The following is a 17,000-nucleotide window of genomic DNA, read 5'->3' as shown; positions in this document are numbered from 1 at the left end:
TAATGATGTTAAAATGATCTTCACGCTGGTGTAAAACTGCCATGTCTGTCAAAGTGTGTCAGCTTAGCCATTTCAAATCCTCCCCAAAAGTCACCCCAGCATCTGCAGCAGCCGTCCACATACACCTGCATACCGTGTTTGGCTAATCAATACCTCATTGACTTATTTAACTAAGTTGATTAATTGATTTAGCTGGTGGTGAAATTTAATGTGTGCATGCACTGGCTGAGGTGCCGCTGGGGAGAAGTTTGGGAACTGAGCAAATATACATAAATAGCCTTAAACATTTTACTTGACTCTGCCTAAGACTTTTTCATAGTATTCTACATTATTGGTGATGAAGGAAGGATCTATACAGTTTTTTATTGCTTTGATTTAGCTTGATTTATCTTCAGTTTACATCGCAAACCGTCTTCCTGCGTATTGGCTGTTACGGTATCTTGTGCGAGGGCTGACGGCCCCTGATTTGCTGTCAGATTGCTTCTCCTGCTGGTAACGCTGCAGGCACGCTCTCGGACAGCCGTGGCCCTCCGCCCGTCTCCTCCACATTGGGGCCTAATCCACACGCTAATGCCCGTGTAATCCGCGGGCTGTCGATTGGCATCCGGGCAGTAGCGTAGGCTCTGTCACCAGCTCAGGGGCGGTGAGGAGAGATGCAGGGCGAGGTCCGCGCTGCCTCTGACAGAGGAAACACGCTGTTTATCCAGGAGATCAGGGCAAAAGACGGCCTCTTTAGAGAGAGGTTACCGAGAGTGATGATGATGATACTGATGAAGCTCAATGTGGACATTCCACCTGAGTGTTAATAAAGCTGCTGTAGTCTTATTCAGTTCTTACTTTATTAAAAGCTGTTGTGTAGATGTGTAGTTGTTGTGTAGATGTGTAGTTGTTGTGTAGATGTGTAGTTGTGTAGCTCCAGCTCCAGGATGCTCACGGGAGTTTTACTTACACAAAAATGTTCTGAGGGTAGAACGAAATAAATGATTGGTTCAGAGAGATAACCAATCAGATTGTAGAGGAGGTGGGTCCAAGACTTCTGCCTCCTCTACTACAATCTGATTGATTATCTCTCAGAACCAAGCCTTTTTCGCTCATTCTTCAGAACATTTTTGTGTAAGTAAAACTGCCACAATCTCCAGTTCTACTTCCCCTTGTAACTGGGCATTCATTGGACGATCAACCCAGGCACACTTATATCCAGTTGAGCTATTTGCCTCATTTGTATGTTGCTGTGGACAAAAGCTTCTGCTTTATATGTAAATGCAAATGTAATGTAATGTGAATGTAAGTGTAACATAAATGGCATTGCAGGTGAGTTCTGGCCAGACCTAACTTGAGTGGGTTCTGACTAACACTAGAGCCCAAATCACGGCAGTTCCCTTGGACACCGGAATGAATCAGAGCAGGCCCGAGCCGTAAAAGAAAAATTGTAAAAATGCTCAAGGTTTAGATGATCCCTTTTCTCTTAACCTATGATTGCATGAAAAGCCACCATAAAGATTTACATAAAGTTATTTGTCAGCCAGCCCGAGCGACGCGATCGAGCGCTCTTGTTTACTTATATCATCTGCCGTGTGATTAATTTCCTTCTCCGGAGGCGCTGATGTCATCATTAAAGCGTGGCGTCTGATTAGCTGCCGCTCACTGGCATGGCTCTGCTTTGGGGGGGGGGGAGCGTGTCGTACCTCAGGGTTTTCAGGCGAACACTGGCAGCTTATTAGCCGTCGCATGTGTGAATCACACCTCAGGTCATTCTGCGACTGCGCCTTGTTGTACTAAAAAGGCTGTTTGGAGCGATACCACAGGTATGCATCCGACGTAGAATTTAGCAGGAAACGGAAGCTTAACGTAGGGAAAGATCCCGGCTGGGATCCCAGTGCATCACTTGGCACACAGGAGGAAATGCAGCGACATCGGTTCAGCTGACGGCATATTTTCCTGGATTGTGGAAGGAGACCAAGCTGCCCTGCAGTTTCCCTGCTCCACATACAGAGAGCAGAGGCGAGATTCGACCCCCCCAACCCTGGATACGTGAGATGATGGTGTCACCCACTGAGCAGTCCTTTAAGCAATCGGTCAAACACGAATCCATTCCCGTCTTTAAGAAATCCGGGTATTGTGGGACGTTAATGCTCTACCTCAGCCTCCTTCCTGGGAGTACAGGGCTGGCCGTTCCCCTCCCGCTCCTCCGCCAGCTGTCTGGACAGGGGGTCACATTCGGCAAAGTCACCCCAGGCTCCGTATCAGGGGCGGCCGATCGATCCGCGGAGCGAAGCACTAATAAAGCAAGTGTACGAGCGCCTGTGCTACTTCTGGGCCGGCGAGGAGAGCGGGGCGGGTCTCACCGGATGCGGGAGCGGCGAGGCAGGGGCACGGAGATCACATTCCATTAGTGCTGCACCACTGAGCTGATCTTTAAGGTGACGGGGAGAATGACATCATCTGCCGCGCATCTGCGCATGCCCGCAGCTCGTCGTTCTGGGTCGTAATTGAACCCCCCCGAGGTGCCCACTGAATCCTCACCCCCCCTCGTCGGTCTCGGGCTGTGCAGCATCTCTCTTATGCCCATTATATCTGCTGCCACACAGAGCTGGAGGGCGACGCTCCACCAGGGGGCATACTTGTGAAGTGGCAGCAAAGGGGAACCTAGCGTGAAGTATTTCGACGCAGCCCATCCCCCCCCCCCACTCCCCCCGCCAAACAGAATGGCCTGATCTGTGAGGACAGCATTTGTGGCTGGACACAGAGGTCACCGGCCACAGCTACCGATGCCAGGCTGTTTAGCGATGTAGCCTTTGACGGGGTCGCCGGGGCGCTAAGCCTGGCTTGATGTAATGAACTTAAGAACCAAAAGAATCCTTGGGGGTCTACCTTTGTGGTCTACCTTTGTGGTCTACCTCAAGGAGAAAACCATAGATAAAAAGCCACATCATGATGATATTACTGCTTTACTATAGATACACTGCATTTTCTAAGGAAATAAAGTATATTCTTCATATTAAGACACAGAGTGATCTCATTATATAGATACAATATATACATATTTTTACCAGTAGGTATATGCAGGGGCATTTCTGGCTATTGAAAAGATCAGGGGCCTAGTGAAGTTTACCTGGGACTTCATTTTTATTTATTAAAAAAATAAAATAAAATCAAATTTAAAAAAAGGACCCGTCTCCCTGTAAACTCGTGTACGGACAGTTCCTTGGTGGTGCGGCGTAATTGTTCCGCTGTCATTTTCATCCATCCAGCCCTCTGACCTGCATGTTTTGTATCGCTTCATTAGTACCTGCTTCTTCCATCCTGGTTTTGGACTTCAGGACGGCATTTGACTTCTTTATATCACCGGCTGAAAACAAACATCCACGTCGTTAATTGCCGCCGTCTCCGTCCGCATCTCCAGGGCTCATTAGACCCCCGCCGGTGTACATTCTGGTGCGTTTCTTTCTTTTGAAGCGTCTTCAAATCGTCGCATTTACTGTGAGATTTTGTAATCTGTATAAGCACAAATTGTGCTTATTGCCGTCGCTGGGTTCTCATGGCACTGTACCTGCCAATCAGAGCCTGCAGAAAGCTGCTTAGTCACATCCCTGCACTTTTTGATGCTGTAACTTATTTACTTCCCTTATTTACTTCCTTATCCTTGTCTGTGCCATGCTCTGCTGTTTTTGTGACCATCACAGACGGCTAAGTGGCAATCTGACCAGAAGGCCTATGGCAAAAGCCACCAGCGGGACACTAAGGTGCATTTCTCTCTCTCCACATTGAGCCAATTATTTTCACGGTTTAGGAAAGCTGTTTGTCTGGTCAAAGGTGTCAGGCAGACCTGCCTGTATGTGAGTGAGTCAGAGAGGAGGCTCTGCTTGTTATTTCCTCCTAACACTCAGCACCGGGTAGAAGTTCCTTTCTGCAGTTTTATTCTCATTTATGCGCCCGACACCTTGAGCACATCTCGATTAGGTGCAGTCATATTTATAGGATCCGTATTCGTTAGGGAGTCATATTAGTAATTAGTTAAAAATGGCGCTGAAGTGCCAAAACAGGAGAGGGATGTGCTCGACGGTCTGTGGAACAGTGAAAAAAGCAAGAGAGAGGGAAGTTAGTTTGTAAAATTGAGGAATCTGAGATCGTACCTTGGAGCTCAGGTTCCGCAGCGCCAGGTGTGAGGGTATGAGCTCCAGTATAGCTGCATCTCCACATCAGGAGCTCACAGCTCCAAATGAGCACCATCTGACGTGGTACCTGGACACGTTTTTAGGCAGACAGATTCTGGGTGAAACTTCACACTTACGATCGTTTCCACCTGCCTCACGTTTAGCAGAGAGCTCCCTCCAGTGACCGTGAGGTGCTCTTTAAGTTTGGAAACTGTTTCCAGAAACTTCTCCGACTTTAACGAGAAGCAGCTGGAATGAGATCGTCTTCTAGGGTTCCAGTTGTCTAAGCTGTGCCTGCATACCAATAGACCTCTGGCTTGTAGCATGTCTTCTGTGGACTTTGTGTGTGCCCACCTAATTTCCCTGCTATGGAATTTAGTTTGAAATTTCTATTTTTATATTCATTTTACATTTAACGGATTCATGGCAGACAGTCTGGGAAGCCGAGTGGTTTGGTAATGCTCTGGACTGCAATGGCTGCCCGGCGAGCAGGGACCTGGGTTCAGTTCCCAGTTTAGGAACTGAACTTGCAACCGGTCACCTCTGGCCTGCTGAATGCCTCGACCTGAGGGAGATCCCGGCGCTGGTTGAGGTTGGGGTGAGAGCTGACATCCTCCCACCCCCACCTGCACTTCTCAACCCAGATAAAGGTTGGGGTGGTGATCCGGAGACAGGCATCATGGCGTGTGGAGATTGGGGCAGGGTTTGTGGAGGTGGAGCTGTGGGTTTCATCCTCCCTCATAAGCTCTCATCCAGCAGAGACATTGGAGTTTGGGGGGAAAAGCACACAATGTATCTTATTATACCTAATTAATAACAGAGGAAGTTTAACAATAAGCCAGGGAGACTGACTAAGAAATATCATGAAGTGCCAGGAAGCTTCAGTTACAGTCATTGTTTAATCATTTCCGGCTGGGATACAGAACAGACCCACACACAGAGATGGGAGGGCTGATGGGCATTTTCTTTGGGATCTGGTGGTTTTTACCATACAGGGAGAGAGGGAGGAAGTCAAAGGACCGCCAGCCTGGCTAATGTGAAAGGGGAACAGGCAGGTAAGGTTTTGGAGGTATCGATGTGGTCAGAGAATCTGGGAGTGGTCTGAGCCACCAGGGCCACGATCAAAAGTCCTTTTCATATGGTCAGAAATTGTCTGCAGGTTAATGAAGGGCCTTGATCCCACCCCAAGCTGTCCACACCCTCCTAATGTCCTATGGATGAAGTGCGTGAATCCTTCCTGCGAGTTAACCCTTGCAAGGTTGCTGGACCGGATGGCGGATGGCATCCCCTCAGCTGGCTGGAGTGTTCATCGAAATTTTCAACCACTCCCTCACCCTGTCTGTTGTTCCTGCCTGCTTCAAGATGTATAACATTGTCTCTGTACCAAAGACCAGAAGGAAAACCTGTCTTAATGACTGCCGCCCCGTTGCCCTGTGACCCCCATCGTCAGCATGGGCTCCAAGAGACAGGTCAGAGACTTCACCTGCTTCCCCCTGCTGGCTACCTTGGACCCGTTACAGTTCGCCTATTTGCCGAACAGATCCGCGGTGAAGCCATAACTCTGTCTCTGCACACCGTCCTCTTCCACCTGGAAAGGAGGGACACGTGTGTAAGAATGCTGCTTGTGACCAGTTTCCTCCAAGCTCAACAGGAAGCTCCAAGCTCTCGGCCCGGAGAGCTGACTGTGCAGCTGGATCCTGGACTTCCAGTCAGATCGGTGCCAGGTGGTCAGATTGGGCGATATCACTTCCTCAACACGGGAGCCCCCCAGGGATGTGTGCTGAGTCCTCCCCTGTACACCCTGTATACCCACGATTGTGTGGCCACAAACAGCTCCAAAGTCATCGTAAAGTTTGCAGCTGACATGATGGTGGTGGATCTCATCTCCAACAGCGACAAGCCCGGTTACAGAGAGGATGGTGCCAGCAAAATTACCTCACAATCAACTTGTCAAGAGCTGATATCAGGAGCTGATAGTGGACTTCATGAAGCAGGGAGGAGTATACACCCCCATCTCCATCAACAGGACCACTGTGGAGAGGGTCAGCAGCTTTAAGATCCTTAGTGGATCTTAGAGGACCTCACATGGAAAGTGCACATCACCGAGGCAGTGAAGAAGGCACAGCAATGCTTCTATGACCTCAGGAGGCTGAAAAGGTTTGGCCTGAGCCCCCGCATCCTCAGGACGTTCTACACATGCACTATTGAGAGACTCATAACTGGATGCTTCACTGCCTGGTATTGATGCTGCACTGTTCTAGCTCCTCTAGCAACCGCTCATTCGACATCAGTGAATGTCAAACCAGTGGTACCCAAGGATTCTCTGAAGAGACACAATACTGAAGGAGTCCAGTCTTCATCTCAGCTCACTGGATAGCATCCATTTCTCACAGCCATACCGCAAGACAGTAGGAGCACCAGGGCTCTAAAGACTTGGACCTTCGTCCTCTTGCAAAGATATCGGGAGCGCTACACACCCCTTTCCGGTGACCTCATGACCCCCCATGCTCTTCAAATCCGTCTGCTGACTTCATAGGAAGAGTCACCAGAGACATGAATGTCGCTGCCGAGGTAAATAAGTCTCTCGACAAGGTCGACATTCTCCCTGCAGACAGACACACTACTGATGGCTGTGCCCAAGAAGTCATTAAATGCCTGGATCTTGGTCTTTATCCAGGACACCTGCAATCCCAGACACTCAGACTTCTCGCTCAGTCTCTCGAGAGCCCCAATCAGAGCCTCCACTGACTCCACTAAGATCACGGCATCGTCAGCAAAGTCAAGATCAGTAAATCCTTCTTCACCAAGCTGCCCAACGCATGAGCCCCACAGCCACTGTACCCCACGTCCCTGCCCAACACCCAGTCCATACAAGCACTGAACAGAGTAGGAGCAAGAACACATCCCTGGTGAACCCCAGAATCTACTGGGAAGAACCCAGAGGTTCTCCCTCCACTCTGCACAGCACTCACAGTACCAGTGTGCAGGCTGGCCATGACATCCAGTAACTTCGGGGGGATCCCTCGAAGTCTCAGAATGTCCCACAAGGCAACTCGAACAACTGATTTGAGCGCTTTACGTAAATCGACAAAGGCTGCAAAGAACCTCTGCCGATATTCACACTTGTGCTTGATGAGAACCCTCAGTGCAAAGATACGGTCGATGACTTCTTAGGTATAAAACCGGACTACTCCGGTCGCTGACAGGCAAGCAAGTGATCACAGATCCTGTTAAGGATGACCCTGGCAAGGACCTTACCCGGCACTATAAGCAGTGTTGTTCCCCTGTAGTTGCCGCAATCTAGGCGATCACCCTTCCCTTTCCAGATAGGGACCACAAGTCCCATTTTCCAGTCAGTTGGGATGACGCCTGACTCCCAAATGGAAGCAAAGATTGGCTGCAATGCCAGGAGGACAGCCTTACCACCAGCCTGGAGAAGTTCACCCTGGATACCACAGATCCCTGCGGCCTTCCCTACCCCCAGCTGATTCACCACCTCATTTCAGTGAGATTGAGTGGTTCACAGCTGATCCTCCAATCAGCTTTGAGAACCGTAGTACCCAAAGATGTCCAACATCCCTTAAACAACTGCTCAAAGTAGCCGGCCCAGCAGGTCACAACTGCAATGTCATCCGTAAGGACCGTCCCGGAGGAAACCCACTAAAATCATCAAAGACCCCAGTCAACCCAGCCACACTCTGCTCACCCTACTACCGTCAAGCAGATGCTACTGCATCATCAAGAGCCCGACCAGCAGACTCCGGAACAGTTTCTTCCACCAGGTCACCAGGATGCTGAACTCCAAATGATATCAGCCATCCCCAGGTCACCACCCCCACTCCCCTCTGCACTAGTGAATGCCTCTGGTTCACTAAACTGTAGTGCAGAATTACACCTACAGTCTGTCTGCCCCATGGCATACTGTATGCATACCATATTTATGCTGTGTTGCATGTGTGCGTTGTAGTGTGTATACTGTTGCATTTATGCATATGTCGAGTTGTATATTGTTGTACAGTTGTTGTGTGTAGTCTTTATGTACAGTACAGTTGCACAGATGTTTTTTGTACAGTATGCATTTATTTAATGTACTGTACTGCAAATAGGAATTTGTGACCGAAGACTTTCAGTCACTAGTTCAGCCATTCTAGTGATGTGACAATAAAAGTGATTTTATTGTAACAGATGATTGTTTCACTATTTTGCTGTAAAAAACATATTTTTAAAGTAAATATTACTTCCCACACGTTTGTGAAGCAGATGAAATGCTGATGACAAGTACTATTTTATTGCTGGAGTATTATTTCAGAGTATTTAATGTCCAGCTCTCTTTGGTTACTTTTAATTTAATTGTGCTTTTGCGTCTCCCCCTGAGAGAGACTCAGAAATTTGTAGCACAGGGTGGATGCCCCCCTCCCCTCCCCTGGCCAGAACAGCTGGACCTTTCCTGTCATTGGCTCAGTAAATGAAGCCCCATGTGACAGGGACAGGAACCATAAGGGTCTATAAAGTGTTTCAGAGAAACTCTGAGCCGCCACTTACCCGTACTTCTCACGCAAGTTCTTGGAGTGTGTTCATAATGACTCAAGTATAATAGATGGAGCAGGCTGATTTTTCTCAACATTTCATCTTTCCACACTGAGAAAGAGGTGAAGGTGATAATGCGTCAGTGATGTAGAAGGTTTTCTTTTGCATCTATTAGTGAAGCTGCTTGGTTTTCATTTCATTTTTTTTTTTTTTTTTACAGTTTAACGCTGAATTTCCCTCTAATTCGTATCCTTCTTTCGCACGAAAAGAGATGGTTTCAGGTGGAACCTGCATGAAACGCTGCTTGAATTATCTCTGAATAACACCCATGCTCTGCATGGGATTGGCTGAGGACAGTGCTGCCATTTAGCTCTGGGACTTTAGAAGGAATCTTTTTTACGGAAAATATATAGAAAACAGCATATAATGACTTTTAAAACCTGAAATATACCCTGGGCTAGCAGAGTAATTCTAAAACTGAGTTTATATAAAAACATACAGACACACGTGCACAGATGCACGAACATATCTATATATAGAGCGTATTTGCATTATTACACGTAATTTTTACATATAAATCCCGCAGGCGGTGTTACGTGTAGTCTTTACAGTTATTTCAGACAGTATTTTATGCAGTTTTATATGTAATTCCCACAGGCGATACTACATGTAGGGAGTATTACGTGTAGTTTTTACATGTTCCTGTTACAGGCAGCATCACATGTAGTTTAAACACGTAGTTCTCATAGGCAGTATTACCATAAGCGGAGTTTGGTGTTAGTGTTTGGGGGGGGGGGACCTGCATATTGCTTACCTTATGTGTTAACGCACGTAACTTAATATTTTGTCTACGTATAGCGTACCAACAAACTGCTTATGCAAAGGTGCAGAGCGCCAGCGCCAGTGTAATGCTGGTTTTGCAAAATTATTGCAATTTCGCTTCAGGCGACTGGGGGGGGCGGCAGTGCCCCAAACTCTGCCCATGAGTGTTACTGTTACATGCAGTTTTGCAGTCACAGTTTTTCGGTTAGAGTGACAGCTGGCAAGAGCCCGTGGTTAGCTCCACGTCGAGGTCGCTGTCCGTGCCCCTCGCGCCGTAACCATCACACTCCAAACCCTTCTCCAGCTGAATGGGATCCCATCAAGTTCAGCGTCCGGCTCACGGTCCTTCTTCACTCCTATTGACTTTCAGAAAAGATGGGCGGGGTTTCGGCTTTCAAGCTGCTGCTGACGGAAACAGCGCGCGCAGAGGACGAGGACAGTTTGAGTAAGTTCCTGTCCCGCCATTTCACACCGCGCCGAGGTAGCGAAGTGGCGCGCGACACCTTTCACGAGCCTTCTAAATTTTTTAATCTTATTAAAAACTGAGCTCGACGAAGTTCATTCGTGTGGAAAGTGTCCCCTGGCACTGTATTTGTATTGTATGTAATGTAATTACTGTTGCTTAAAGAAATTCCTTTTTTATTCAGTTTCAATTAAACCCAGTAAAAGCCCGTCACGGAGGCTGTGTAATTACTTTCACAAGCTGGTGAGGTTCACGGTCGACGTGCTTCATGTCGCTAATTTAATAGCGATTTTTAAAATCACGTGTGCTGTGTTTGTGTAGCTTTATGCGTCGTTTCGGAAGCAAACTCTTAAGGAAATGTTGTAGTTTGCCTTAAGGGCATAGAAAAATGTCTTCTCTGTGATAAAAAAAATATTTGTATTCTTGTTAAATTATCTACCTTTTTAGGTAATCCTTAATGTGTTACGTGTTGGATTTTCAGACATCCAACCTTAGGCATATTGATTTCAGAAAGGCGGATGAGGGACAACCGGGAGGCGGGGTGCTGGCTAGTCTCGGATGGTATTAGGGTAATAACGTTCAGGAATACCCCCTGGGTGACTGCCCCTTTCGAAAATACCCCGTCCCCTGGCAAATTTTATCTGGAAGTACCAGAATAGCTTTGATTTTTAAAATACCGTCAAAATATCGTATATCAGAGTATGAGGTCTGGACGGCATGACAGTATTTAAAAAAAAAAAACATGCTGCACAAGCCTTAATGCTGGCTGGGGGTGTTTCGATAAAATATGCCGGCAGGGGGGAGAGGGTACTGATGTCAAGATCTGCCGACCGGGGCTAGGGGGTGGAGGTAAAATTTGACGACCGGATGGGGTTGGGATGTGACAATAAAGTTTATTGTCGGCTAACATTACTGCTAACAGCTAGAGTTCTGGGACACTGAGCATCACTCTTGGGTGTCGGGGAGCTGCTGTCAATTTGCAGGAGACTCCTACTGCTTCCGAGAGAGGTGGGATGTCTCCATGATCCCATTTACTGACTTAGCACTTAGACAATGGATGGATAGATAGATAATTGGACTGAAGAATTAGTAGTACATTGATACTAGTTAAGTGCATTTCTATAGGTAACAGTCATTGTAGGGCCTCCCAAAACCTGCAACATTTTGCATTCATTTTTAAATACTAAATTAGCTTTTTACATCTGTGTGCCCTTCGTATAGTCCTGGAAGAAATAGAAATGCTGAACTCCTAGCATCTGAATTGTGTTCATCAAAGCTATGACCTCGTCACCGACCGAAAGTAAACAGTGCAGATTACAAACCAAGGACAGTACAGATGAGGCTGACCTCGGGATCTCTGCTCTGCCATTAATGGAATGGATACTTCACCTTTCCATCTATCCTTCATAAGTGCTTATTTAGTACAAGGTCGTGGTCGAGCCTGGAGCTTGTCCCAGGTGCAAGGTATGAGGCAAGGGACACCCTGGACAAGATGCCAGTACATCACTGGACACACTTTCACAGACTTATGCACATAATCTTGGGCAATTTTAGACACTGAAGTCACCAAATTGTGTGATTATTATAATCCTGTTTTTTTCCTGTTAATCCTAATAGGTACCAGCAGTGGGGAGGTGAAGGAGAACCGGGACACTGGAAACCTGGATGAGTGCCCCATTGGCCCAAGGTGCTGCCAGTCATTCTTCAGCCCTGACACTACCAGAGGCGGGACTTCCGGTTTGAAAAGGAAACAGCCTCTTGAGGAAGGAAATGGCCGGCGCCTGCGAAAGCCCGAGCCGGTCCGCAGGAAGCAGTCATGGTCCGTCTTGCCGAAGAATGCCTTGGTGCATCTGAATGAGCTCCGACCGGGCTTACAGTACCAGATGCTGGCCCAGACAGGTCCCCGGCATGCTCCTGTGTTCTCCGTCACCGTGGAGGTGAATGGGCTGGCATTCAAGGGCACTGGGGCCACGAAGAAGGCAGCCAAAATGCGGGCAGCTGAGCTGGCCCTCGGGTCGTTCATCCAGTTCCCCAATGCCTCCCAGGCCCACCTGACGATGGCCGGTGCGGAGCAGTCCCCGGTGGACTTCACCTCAGACCGGGCTGCAGACTACTTGGGCATCCTGTTCAAGGAGTTTGAGCCATCAGCTCACAGTGACAGGGCCCCCGAGCTCCGGAACCGGCAGGCAGCACCGCAGACGGGCTACAAGAGCCCAGTGGCACTGCTGAATGAGCTGCGGCCAGGCCTGCGGTACCTGTGCCTCGCGGGTGGTGCCGAGGCTGGCCGGGTCCACCGCCGCTTTGTCATGGCGCTCAGGGTGGACGGTAGAACGTTTGAGGGCTCGGGCCGCAGCAAGAGGCTGGCAAAGAGCCGGGCGGCCCTGTCAGCCCTTCGGAGCGTCTTTGGCTTGGGGCTGCCACCCAGCTGGGGGGGCATCGGGGAGCCTGGCAGGAAGCACCCCCACTTACCCCAGGTGAGCCCAGGAAACAGGCTGGACTACGGAGTTCAGAGGCAGGGCCAAATTAACGAGGACTCTCCTCCCAGAATCCTACTCTCAGTGCTGCCTTAGGGCTGGTTTCTACCTATTGCGTTCTTGGGCACTCATACCTCCTCTGCCACTGCACCTGGCCACTGCACCTGGCCACTGCATACTTTGACTCTGGGCTGCGGTAGCATTGTAGAGCAAAGGTGCTCTTTTTTTTAACTTTTTTTTTTAATTATTATGCAACCTAACACAGAAACAGGGTAAGTCATAGCAGTGGGAGACAGTGAAGGGGGAGGCAAAAATAGGGAGAGAAAAACATTCACACAATTAACCACAGTAAGAGGATTACTAAACATAAAATATAATAAAATCTAATGTATTTACCATATGCACACCTATATGCAAAGGTAAGGGTCATGTCATAAAGCAAGTGATTGTGAGTAAAATCAACAATGAGTCAATAAACAAACAAATAAGGACATAATAATAATCATAATAATGATATGTTTGTGAACTAATGTGTGAGCAAAGGTGCTCTTAAGTCACATTTATGAAGAATGGTATAGATGTTATATTAAAAACAGATATTTTACTAAAATTAACTGTGAATTATGTAGTTACATTTCTACATCCTTACAAATGTATGTGGCATTTCTATTACCAAAAGATGTATTTCATTTTAGTTTGTAGCCATCTGGGTGTCTTTTTATTCCCTGAGGAGGGAGAGAGGAACCATATTAATACCAGTATTTGCAGACTTCCTCGGCCATCCTCTCTTTGAATCTGCGAGCCATGTTTGCTGTCAGCCTGAGCAGAGAGGGTAGGAAAGGTGTTTGTCGTTCATGGTTTTGGTTTATTCACGCGTTGGCCCTGAACAAAATGGGAATATTTCTGGAGCTTGCCAAAAGAAACTCACCGAAACTTGCGCAAGACACATAAGCCAAAGCTGAAAATGATTTGGATCACATAAAATACTCTTTCTTTACAAGGGAGAAACAAAAAGTATAGGCAAGTTACCCTTTAATGTCGGTAACTATGAGCAAATGAGCATAACAGTTATTCTCTACATAGTCTTCCTGCAGATCAGTGCACTTCTTGTATCATTCCACTAACTTTTTTCATCTGCACCCGAATCCTGGTCTGCACTGCTTCTTTAACCTCATCATCAGAGGTGGACCTGTGGCCACGTAGAGCTTTTTTTTAAATGGACCAAACATGTGATAGTCGCATGGTGCTAGATCAAGGTTGTCAGGGTGATGTGGAGGATGTTCCAACCACAGCTGTTGCATTACCTCCACCGTTGCGTGAAAAGAGGCTCCACGCGGTTGCCGGTACTTCTCTGAAGATGAGGTTACGAAAGTGGACCTGGATTCTGGAGCAGCTGAAAAGCTTCTCCTCCCAAGGAATGAAGAAGTTGGTGGACGATGCAAGAAGCGCATCAACCTGCAGGGAACCTATGTGAAGAAGTGATGTAACTCATGTTTATTTGCTCACAGGTACCGGTATTGAAGACTAAGTTGCCTTTAATTTTTGATTCTCCTTCAGATTAAAAGTTATTCTTGGCAAATCAAAATGCGCATCTTTGTCACTGCAACCAGCCTCACTCACGTTATCTGTCTCTGACCACATTTCTCACAGTAACTTTTAAACCTTTCTTTTCCGTTAATGAATTCAAGCATTATTTACGAATTTTCACATTTGTGCGGATCATCTGTCCCTAACCCTTGTGAATATGAAGGCATGACTCTACAGTCTTTGGTCCAACCTCTTCTCTGATTTCCTGCTAGAGTTTTTTTCTTTAATGAACGATTGAGGTGTTCCACAGAATGGACTGTCCATGTTGTTTCGATTTCTGAGCAGCTGGCTCTCAGACATGGTTTTTGCACCTGACTTCTGTGACAATTGCGTCGCAACAGCTGTATATGCTGTGGTGTGTCCACATCCACAGTAGGTTTAAACCAGCCTTAAGGAAGTTTCGGGCATTGCTGGAGGGGTGGGGGGAGCAGCTAGTCAAACTGTTTAACCCCTCCTGAGACCAGTGACCAGTTAGCCCCAACCCCAGTGATCCCTATTTTAGGGTACAAGGATGAATAACAATGTCAGTCTGCTGTTTTGTTATTATAAATGCTGCAGTGTGTAGACTTCATGTGATGTCTCAGAGATGAACGTGATATGTAAAAATTTAAGAAAAGCCTATCATTTTTGGGAAAGTGTTTTATTAATAGAAAAAATTACCGTTCCATTGCACTAACCAAGAAAGAGAAGCCCTCAGATCAGATATATGTCGGCATGTTTATGAAGGAGCGCCACAGTTTGGCTGTGCTAAAGCGTCTCCCTCCTTGTGTGACTCCGCAGTCTATTAACATTCATTCACAGGAGGAGCACACGGCCGACAGCCCTGCAAACTAATGCCACCCTCCACTGAGAAGCATGCAGGGAAATAAACTAGCTCCCAACATTCAGAAATGACTCTCAAACTTCTCTGCGTTTCTTGGGAACTTCAGCAAGCCTTCATCTAAACTCCTAACTTTATGGCTAGCAAGCCAACATCAGGCTTTTGGTGTAATATATCAAATAACCAAGTTAATTGTTATAACTGTAAATGCAGCAATGGGTCTTTAGCACCACTCAAACCACGTATTTGCGTAGGGCCTCCTGTTGGCCACGGACAGCTACTACGCCACCCGAAAATTAAATAAATGCAATCCTCATCTAGGAGATTCCGAAGCAGCAGACTCACTAGCTATTTATTTAGTTTTTGAAACATCTGGGAGGAGTGGGGTGCAATTATGATTGGGGCCCCATAAAAATCAAATGTGCCCCTGAGTAAATGTAGACTTTTAAACAGAAAAGTTTCCCGGTCATTCTTATGTACGCCCTAAGACAGGGCTATTGAAATCGCAGTCCTTAAAGGCTGAGCACTGTAAATAATTACCAGATATAGCTTTCATTCACCTGTGAGCCAGGTGTGAAGCCTTTGTGCCGAATCAGAATCAGTAATTATTAAACTAACTAGCTGGGAGATCTGAAAACAAGGCCAAGATTTGGTATCGAGGACCAGATTTGAGGGGCCCTGCCCTAAGTGATACTAGATTGCATGAAAAATATCTGCGTTACTGGTTTTTGTGACGGGAACCCAAAGATCTTGCCCTTTTTCACTCGCAAATCTTCCATTTACTAGTCATTTTAAGACTTGTTGCCTTCTCTAGTTTGCCCAGGGGTTGCTCTGAAAAGAATTTCAAAAGCCAAACACAACAACAGCTGCTTCCTGGGGGCTGAGCCCCGAAAGGGGTTGTTGGGGGGCATGGGGGACTTGTCCTCCATTTCCGATTGTCTTTTTCGTGTTCTCCAGACCTTCAAACTCAAAGACAGTAAAACAGTAAGATACCATGAAATAACAGAAAGAAACAAATCAATTTCAGACAAGAGGGATTGTACCTGTATTGTGAAATAGGAGATCCAGTCTGTGATGGCGTAAAATTGCTAGGTAACTGGCGACGAGGATGTAAAAGATATCCCCTCATATCTGTTCCGTCTGCTGAACAGCTCGGCTCGGCTTTAAGTCACAGCAGAGTTATGCTCAGATTTAAGGCAGACAGGAAGTCAGACCAAAGAGAATTCTGTATTAAAGGTTCATACAGAGACTTACTGCTGCGAGGATGACAGTCTTTGATGGATTTTGATACATTTTAAAACCACTTGTGCCACAATTATTGTATAAAATGATGTGTACATGACATTAAATATACAGGCAGTGACTGAATAAGCTTCATATAGAATGAAGTGTTAAAGAATAAAGTGTTATAAAGGTCTTTGTACTGTAATACAAATGAGTCTTTCTGCAGCATAAGAGCCGTATTATACATTTTGTTCTAAGAAAAGCTGAGACAACAGCCCAGAGCGAATACTGATGAGGACATGGTAAGAGGAGCCAATCAGAGTCCCTCAGGCGACAGGCACACCATCAGAGATCATGCATTGAAATAGAGGCCACATTTAACAATCGTCACATATGAGCAAAGGAGACAAAGAAACAAAGAGAAATTATTTGTATTTATTATTATCACTACACATAGTCCCCAGGTTACAAAGGAGATCTGTTCCCTTTGACGCTTTTAAAGTTAAATTTGTAGGTAAGTCGGAATAATAATAATACAGTAGGACCTACATATCTGTAGTAGTAGTAGTAACAATAATAATATAATAATAATAAGGGTGGCATGTTGGTGCAGTGGGTAGTACTGTTGCCTCACACCTCTGGGGCCAAGTCAACACTATGTCTCCATGTGTGTGGAGTTTGCGGATTCTCCCCATGTCGCCGTGGGGTTTCCTCCAGGGGCCGGTTTACCCCACATAGTCCAAAAACATGCTGAGGTTAATCGCAGTTACCAGATTGCCCATAGGTGTGCATGTGGTTTTTGGTGGGGGTATCCCATAGTGGAAAAAATAACAAATAAATTATAAGGTGAGTAATGCAGTGCAGGTGGTTTAAATAAGGTAGGACTATGTCTTGTAAACATGAAAGCTGTGTGATTTATTGGGGGTGGA

General features: G+C 46.6%; 1 protein-coding gene and 1 long non-coding RNA gene across 2 annotated transcripts in view; one reads left to right on the top strand and one right to left on the bottom strand.

Moving 5' to 3' along the window:
- The window catches only part of LOC111840183 (double-stranded RNA-specific editase B2-like), a 78,035-nt gene that overhangs the window by 32,059 nt on the left and 28,976 nt on the right, over window positions 1-17,000 (top strand). Inside the window, exons 2-3 of the mRNA XM_023804730.2 lie at window positions 9,874-9,948; window positions 11,584-12,440. Coding sequence (XP_023660498.2) covers window positions 9,874-9,948; window positions 11,584-12,440 — 932 coding nt within the window. The remainder of the gene's footprint in view (window positions 1-9,873; window positions 9,949-11,583; window positions 12,441-17,000) is intronic.
- LOC111840185 (uncharacterized) lies at window positions 5,033-9,976 on the bottom strand. Its single transcript, XR_002837330.2, has 4 exons — window positions 9,496-9,976; window positions 8,697-8,792; window positions 5,638-5,742; window positions 5,033-5,532 (listed from the first exon to the last, which is right to left on the bottom strand). It is a non-coding gene; the product is annotated as an uncharacterized lncRNA (long non-coding RNA).

This window comes from Paramormyrops kingsleyae, chromosome 4 (genome assembly GCF_048594095.1).
Source record: "Paramormyrops kingsleyae isolate MSU_618 chromosome 4, PKINGS_0.4, whole genome shotgun sequence".
Taxonomy (NCBI): domain Eukaryota; kingdom Metazoa; phylum Chordata; class Actinopteri; order Osteoglossiformes; family Mormyridae; genus Paramormyrops; species Paramormyrops kingsleyae.
This window is presented reverse-complemented; position numbering and strand designations above follow the sequence as displayed.